Here is a 7,515-nt window from a genome sequence, read left to right on the forward strand (position 1 = left end):
CAGTCATGCTTTTCTTCATTATCTTTTTTTCTATATCTGTTTCCTCTTTTAATGTTAAAGTGAAGTGAAATAAGGTTAATAATCTCCTAATTGATTCACACCAAACACACCGTAAGCGTCAGTAACCATGGCAACTACAAACCGGCGGAAGTGAGGATGAGAAACTTGCCTGTAAACAGTTTATTTACAAACCAAAGCATGTGTGATATATCATGTGTGATATGCCTTGAACATATCAAATATGATAGAGATTGTAAAACTGTTAATGTTAAGTCAATAGGTTTCAGTTTTGAGTGTGCGTTATAAAACAAATGGGAAAAAACCACACAATTCGACGAAAACAACACTTTGTTACTGGCAAAGTAAGTCTACGTTCCTTCTACCTATGTAAAAAAAAAATAGACAATGTGAGATATATGAGGTTTTTGGTGAAATTCTTCATTTATTGTCCATTACATTGTTTTATGTAAAAAAAAAGAAGTAACCAAGCTTATCTAAATAAACATTTAGAAATAATGTACATTTGTCTCTTTATGACACATTTTGATTGACAAAATGTTTTATATGTTGTGATTTCATACTGAATCTATTAAATATATCTAAAATCTTTGCTCTGGATCTATTAATGACAGTCTGTGCTGGACAACACTAGTACATTTAGTAACACACTAAAGCTGATTTTGTTAATTGTTTCCCACAGTCTGTGAAGTGCTTGAGTCATGTCTAGCAGTAAGGAGCAGGCGTCCATCAGTCAGGTGATGTGTTTCCTCCATGAGTGAGATCGGGGCAATAAGACGGTGCACAGTCAAATGCTAAGTGACTTTCTGCCCATGAACAAAGGAAAGACATGTGCTGAACTGGAGCTTGAGTTTGCTCAAGTTACCAGCCTGTTTCTTGCTCAGCTCACTGCTTGGATAAAACTAACGTATCCACACATATGATCATGCTTTATCTGTGCTCTAAAAAGAATAGATTCCTTCTAAATATCTGACTAAAACTTACAAAAGTTTAACTGAGAGATATCAGTAATGCCATGTATGCCTCCTTGCATGTTTTGTTTCCAGCTATATGTTTGGAACATGTCTAGACCCTCAGCTGAGAGCAGTGGTGGTTTTCCTCTCTGCCAACAGCAGGTAAAATACTAAATGAATGCTATGAACTTAATGTTAGTACTAGATGTCAAGCACCCAAGGTCGTTGTGCAAATTAAACACTAGAAAATTCTCTAACAGATACACTATATATCCTAACATGGTTTCATTTTAATTATTTTCATGATCAGTCACCAGTACATGATTGAGCTTCTGGTGGTGGGTGGAGTGCATACACCCTATTATTCTAGGACAAGACAAACTCAAAGATGGGGATAAAACCGAGGCTCTTTGTCTGCTCCAGATCATCGCCAATGCTAGCCAAAAATATAAAGAGCTTATCTGTGAAAGCTACGGTACTTACACAGCAAACTACCAATCAAGAAGTGAAACAACTCCAGCTCATTTTTCAGTGATGTATTATGGAATGACAGTTTGCAACATTTCCATGAAATATTGTGAGGTTAAAACCTTGCATTATCCAACCTGGATCCATTTTGAAGGTTGGGAATTTTGACAGGCAAGCTCTGACAACTTTATATACACACATACAGTATATACTGGCTCATGAACTGATTTCAGCTCTCCCATCTGTTCTTTTCTGATTGACTTGTGTGAAGGCCATAGCTGAATGTTTGGCCAAATCTGAGACAGAGGGGACTCAGGAGACCGCCGCCGCCCTGCTACAATCTTTAGCCCATGAAAACCCCAAATACAAGAATCAGGTGCACAAGGGTCTTGTCGCCCTGCTGACCTGCACTTCACCAAGAGCACAGCAGCTTGTTTTATATATCCTACGTATAGTTCATGTACAACTGTTTTGCTGGATGACAATAAGCATCAGAGGAATATTTAATTGTTTAAAAAAATCTGTACCATTGTATATGCATTTAAGTTTGCATTAAAGTTATTTTTTTTTGTATCAAACATCAAGTTTTTAAATTAATTTATATGAGAAAAGTATATATTGTATGTGCTATTACGGGTCACCATTTTACGTTTTGGCTGTTTTGCAGCTCACTTTAATTATCTTGCGATATGACAAATACATTTTTTAAAAAGTAAATTTTTAAAAAAATAATAAAAATTATTCCAGATAGTCTCTCCAATAATATGAGCTCATGAAAACTGCATTCATAATAAATAATTATTTGAGGACTAGAAAAATGGTTTTAAAATCATTTTAAATAATACGTATGGGATGTCACACTGCATCAAATCTTTTTATAATTTGTATACATCTGTATAATTTCTACAATGTATATAATTTTGTTTTGTCCAGCCCATTTTAAAAACAGCCCATCATAGCATAGTGTAACCCTTATTGAATCTGCTGAGGTCCTACATTTAGAAGTACAATAAGAAGGCAAGTGTACATTTCAAATTTGAAATTATTTGTTGTTTACCCTACTGTGAATCCCACCGTTTCATTTCTACTTTTATTTTTACTTCCAGCCATAGAACTGATAACAGAGCTCATGCAATCAGAGGTTAGACTGGCTCTGCTCAGGGGTCTGGTGGCTTTTCTCAAACCAACTAAAGAGAGAAAAACCAAACAAAACATCCTGGAGGGTATGATCTGTTGCTCATCTTTTTTCAATTAAAACAAGGCACAAAACTTGTTTAACTGGCAAGGTATTTGTTGTTTGCAACTGAAAATGTGGTTCTCCAATAACAATACTGCTTTGCATTATGATCACGTTGCAGCATGGAGACAACCTCCCAATTGTTACCCTTTGGGCTTTGTAGATGCAGATGAGACGAGAAACAAACATGGATTGTGGCTTGAATTAGCATCTTTCTCAGTTATTGATTTGTCTGACATAAAAGTTATAAACAGTCCTGTGTTGTAATTGAAATTCAGCCGAAACAGTTTGATTGTTTTGTTAGATCCAAAATGAATGATTCACTCCCTGTGCTTCTCCAGCAAGCAGCTTCTGCAAAAACCATCAGGTATGTCAAACAATGGATACATTCAAGACATACAGCATGGAAAATATTATATAAGACATGCTGATCTGTGTGTTTATTATGTACAATATATTGACATGATGTTACAGGATTCTGGCACAGACAAGTGAGGAGATATCCAAAGAGCTGCTCTCTCTCAGAGTGATCCATCTCTTACTTTTCTGCAATGGGGAACCAGGAACATGTACAGATGCCCAGAGACAAGCCAGCCTGGCTTTGGAGGTACAATTAAAACCACCTTCTACCCACACTCACTCACTTATTCTTACATACTCTGATTCTGAATCAGCCATAAGTAAATGCAATACTGGGCAAGCAATAGACCAATGAGAATCTGATATTAATGTATAATGTCTGTTTAGCATTTTGTGCGCATGGTGGAATAGCATGTATGCAGAGCTATGGGCACCAGACTGTTTGAGTCTTTTATGGTAAGGTCTATATATGCACATAAAAACTCTTGTTGGAAACATGGAAAGAAAATGTTTCAAAAAGTGTGTAAGATGAACATTTATCTTCTATGGTTATCAAAGAATGATTAACAAAAAAAAAAAACAGTCCCCACTTTTTTTCTTTTCTTCTCATGCCGTACTCAGTGTGGGTCTCAGAGATCATGTTACAGCAGAATCAAATTTCCACAGTGATAGACTACTTGATGGATGAAGGTAGGTGAGCTGTCTGACTCCTCTCACAGTACCTCTGGAATGCCACGTTTTATGCTGTTTCTGTGTCTTTATTTTTAGAGATTGCCGACTGTGGTAAAACTTGCTGCAGCGACACTGGAGGTGATAGTTAAATCCATAGACATAAACAGACAGAGACATAGTGAGCATCTGACAGCGGTGCATTATTGTCTCCCTGCAGGAAGTGAACCAAATGTGGCTGGGTCGTGGATCTGTAAGGTAGGTTTAAATAGACTGTTGTAATGCAGAAATTATATAGGATTTATCTAAATTCTGCATTACTTAAGATTTGCTTTCATATATCTATGTAATCTGCACATACCTGCACAACATACATGTTGATTCCTGCATTAGGTAGTATCAGAACTGGATGGACAGATGCCAAAGACCACAGCAGGACTAATGAAACAGCTGCCTGGGGTTGGACATTACATCGCCAGGGTGATAAGTTCTATAGTTCTATAGGTAACTTTGTTTTGTTAAAACATTTGATTTGATTGAGACATTTAGCATTACATTACTTGCTCACCAATGGCTCCTCTACAGTGAATGGGTGCAAACAGCTGATAAAAACATCACAACAATCCACAAGTGATTCACACAACTCCATTCAAACTTGAGTCTTGTGAAGTGAAAAGCTGCTTTTTGTAAAAAAAAAACAAATCCATCATGAATGCATTTTTAACTTCAAACTGGTGTCCATCCCCTGTTGTCCTCTCACATGTTAAACCATATATTTATTTAGAACTGGGTTGGACTTGTAAACAGTGCTTTTATTTTCACATATTTTTCTCCTGATTCAGTCAAGATTGTTTTTTTTTTTTTTTTTTTTTTTTTTTTTTTTTACTTGCAGCATACTTTAAATTTAAAAGCATTTAGCCAGCCAGATAAATTAAATTACATGGTCATATCAATTTAATTGTCGGTGCCCAGAATACCCTTCTATTTCTGATAGGGTGGCAAAATATTTTTAACAAACCAGGAATTATTGCTAATACAAAACACAAATAGATAAAAAATAATCTATAGCTTTGAAACGTGAATGTAAATGTATCCTTTGGTCTGTTTGTTTAAATTTCAGATTAAAGTGTGTTTTCTCGGTCGCAGTGGGACTTGGACTAGGGGCAGTCCAAAGTCTTTCTTCCAATAGACATGTGCACTTCTGCATAACAGCTGATAACATCCTATTTCCCAATTTACTCAAATGATTCAGAGTGAAGTTCAAAGTTCCTATCTGACTGTGCGACTGACTGAACTCTTCCACACAGTGCACACTTCCACACTTTTCCTCAGGTAAGTTCACTGGTAAATTTATGTTGATTGCAAACATTTGTGAAAATGAAATAATGCATATACGGATAATGGTATATGATATACGGATAAGGTAATTGCAGTCAGATAATAAAAACATCACATGCTTGTTAAATATCTTCTCATTTAGTGGGATGTCTTTTCATTCAAATTAAGTTGCATTAATTACAAGAAGAGTCTGCAGGGAGAAGGTATCACTCCAGGACAAGCTGCTAATCTTCCTTAACAAGGTGCAAATCTTCGCATTTTCTGTATATAAGATCTTATGAACTTAAGAACACACAAACAAGGGATATATTATTCTACCATAGAAGGATACAAACACACACACGCATATACAGAGAGAGAGAAAGAGAGAGAGAGTAATAACTTATTTGTACGTGTTTTCCCCTCTGTGTTTTCCTCTGAATGCTAGTCTAGTCTTTTTAATTATAAAGCATAGTCCTCAATGGAATCAGCATGGCAGAGAGTGGAATCACTGCACCACTGGATTCTGGAGAATGGGGGTATGACCCCCCCCCATATTTTATAAACATGATTTATTTTACACCTTGTATTTTACTGTACTATCTACATGGGGTAGTATTTGAATAATATCAGTAAATAAAAATGTTACATTATAAAGTATAAATATAAGTGCACAGTTATGCGAACTCCTTGTGTTTTCTGTCATGGTATTTCAGATAAGCGGACGGACCCATGGCTTCTAATCTACTCTCCTGTACCGATCATCTGTATATTTTTGTGCTATCTTGGTATTATTTGGATTGGACCCAAGCTTATGAAACACAAGGAACCAATGAACATAAAAGCAGTGCTTATTTTGTACAACTTTGCCAGTGTCGGTTTGTCCATTTACATGTTCCATGAGGTACATTATGTATTTCATACATACATACACTAGTTAAGGGCAAATTATTTCAAGGTCTTTCATTAAAATATCCTAGTCATCAAATCTGAAATATAATTTTCTTTCCACAGTTCTTGGTCACATCTTGGCTGGCAAACTACAGTTATCTGTGTCAACCTGTGGACTACAGCCCCAGTCCGTTAGGAATGAGGGTGATTACATCTGTCTCACTTTCTGTTTTGATGCCTAGTGTGCTTTACTAATAATCAGTAATTCCTGTTTTCTAAATCACAATCAAATTACCTACAGCTATTATCATTATTTTTTACATTCCAATAAAGATGCATTTCCTAGATTTTCCTAAATGTTACTGTACATTAATAGATGGCCAGTGTATGCTGGTGGTTCTTTTTCTCTAAAGTCATTGAGCTTAGTGATACAGTAAGTTTTACTCATTTAACAAACATGATTATTGCAGATATTTACACCCATTGTAGATATGCAGTTCAAATAAAGATGCATTTTCAAATTTTCCTCATTCAGGTCTTTTTTATCCTAAGAAAAAAGAACAGCCAGCTCACTTTTCTACATGTGTATCATCATGGAACTATGATCTTCAACTGGTGGGCAGGAGTTAAATTTGTGGCGGGAGGTCAATGTAAGATAGAAACATTAAATAATTAATAATAGTTATATAAATTCATGCAAAAAACAATGAACAAATAAACTTAAGAACTAAACTTTTTAACATTGTAGTAAGTTACTAACTCATTTAGTAATTTAAAACCATAATACCCTCCAATGACTACAGTTAATATGCAGTTTCCTAGCCCTCTTTGATTTTTTTTTAATACCCATTAAATGTAACAATTATTCATGCATTTTTTTTAAACCGAATATAACGTATTCCATTATTTTGACTGTCTCTTTTTGCCTGTTCATTCAGCATTTTTTATCGGGCTGCTGAACACCTTTGTTCATATAGTGATGTATTCTTACTATGGCTTGGCGGCCCTGGGGCCTCACATGCAGAAATATCTGTGGTGGAAGCGCTATCTCACCTCACTGCAGCTGGTAAGATGGCCAGTTGATACTTTGTAAAATATTTTTAAAAGGAATAAAAAAAATTATAAACAGAAGCATAACACATCAACAGGACTGTTAAACTTGTCCTTACAGGTCCAGTTTGTCTTGATGACTATTCACACTGGATACAACCTCTTCACCGAGTGTAATTTTCCCGATTCAATGAATGCAGTTGTATTCGCATACTGCGTCAGCCTCATTATACTTTTCAGCAACTTTTACTACCAGAGCTACATAACCAGGAAGAGCAAGAAGTCTTAACAGCATTGATCCACATAATGAGCAGGAGGACTCAACTGATAGACTAATATGCCATTGCTGTTCTCAATGAAGTCCTGCCTAACCTATATTTAGTTATCAAGACTGAAATTTTCCTTCATATCTAATTTGGTTTGTAAATGACTTATCCAATAAAGATGTAACTTTTCTAATTATTAATTTTTGCATTTTGGAACATCAGCCGAAATAAATTGAACTATGAATAAAGTGTCATTTGAAGTAACTCTAAGATGGGACATTATCGT

General features: G+C 35.6%; 1 protein-coding gene and 1 pseudogene across 2 annotated transcripts; both read left to right on the top strand.

Moving 5' to 3' along the window:
- Positions 1–719: 719 nt before the first annotated feature.
- On the top strand, positions 720–3,857 carry LOC132115028 (armadillo-like helical domain containing protein 1; annotated as a pseudogene).
- A 1,084-nt stretch (positions 3,858–4,941) lies between these two features.
- On the top strand, positions 4,942–7,515 carry LOC132114721 (elongation of very long chain fatty acids protein 4-like). Of its 2 annotated transcripts, XM_059522999.1 has the most exons (8): positions 4,968–5,037; positions 5,471–5,561; positions 5,739–5,926; positions 6,037–6,117; positions 6,290–6,346; positions 6,449–6,563; positions 6,852–6,979; positions 7,085–7,515. In XM_059522999.1, exons 2-8 carry the CDS (start codon positions 5,504–5,506, stop codon positions 7,250–7,252), a joined length of 795 nt encoding a protein of 264 aa, XP_059378982.1. In that variant the 5' UTR covers positions 4,968–5,037; positions 5,471–5,503; the 3' UTR covers positions 7,253–7,515. The 2 variants fall into 2 exon arrangements, with proteins under 2 accessions (XP_059378983.1, XP_059378982.1); XM_059523000.1 differs by lacking the exon at positions 5,471–5,561 and having other exon boundaries at positions 4,942–5,037.

Source organism: Carassius carassius, chromosome 34 (genome assembly GCF_963082965.1).
Source record: "Carassius carassius chromosome 34, fCarCar2.1, whole genome shotgun sequence".
NCBI classification, from domain to species: Eukaryota; Metazoa; Chordata; class Actinopteri; order Cypriniformes; family Cyprinidae; genus Carassius; species Carassius carassius.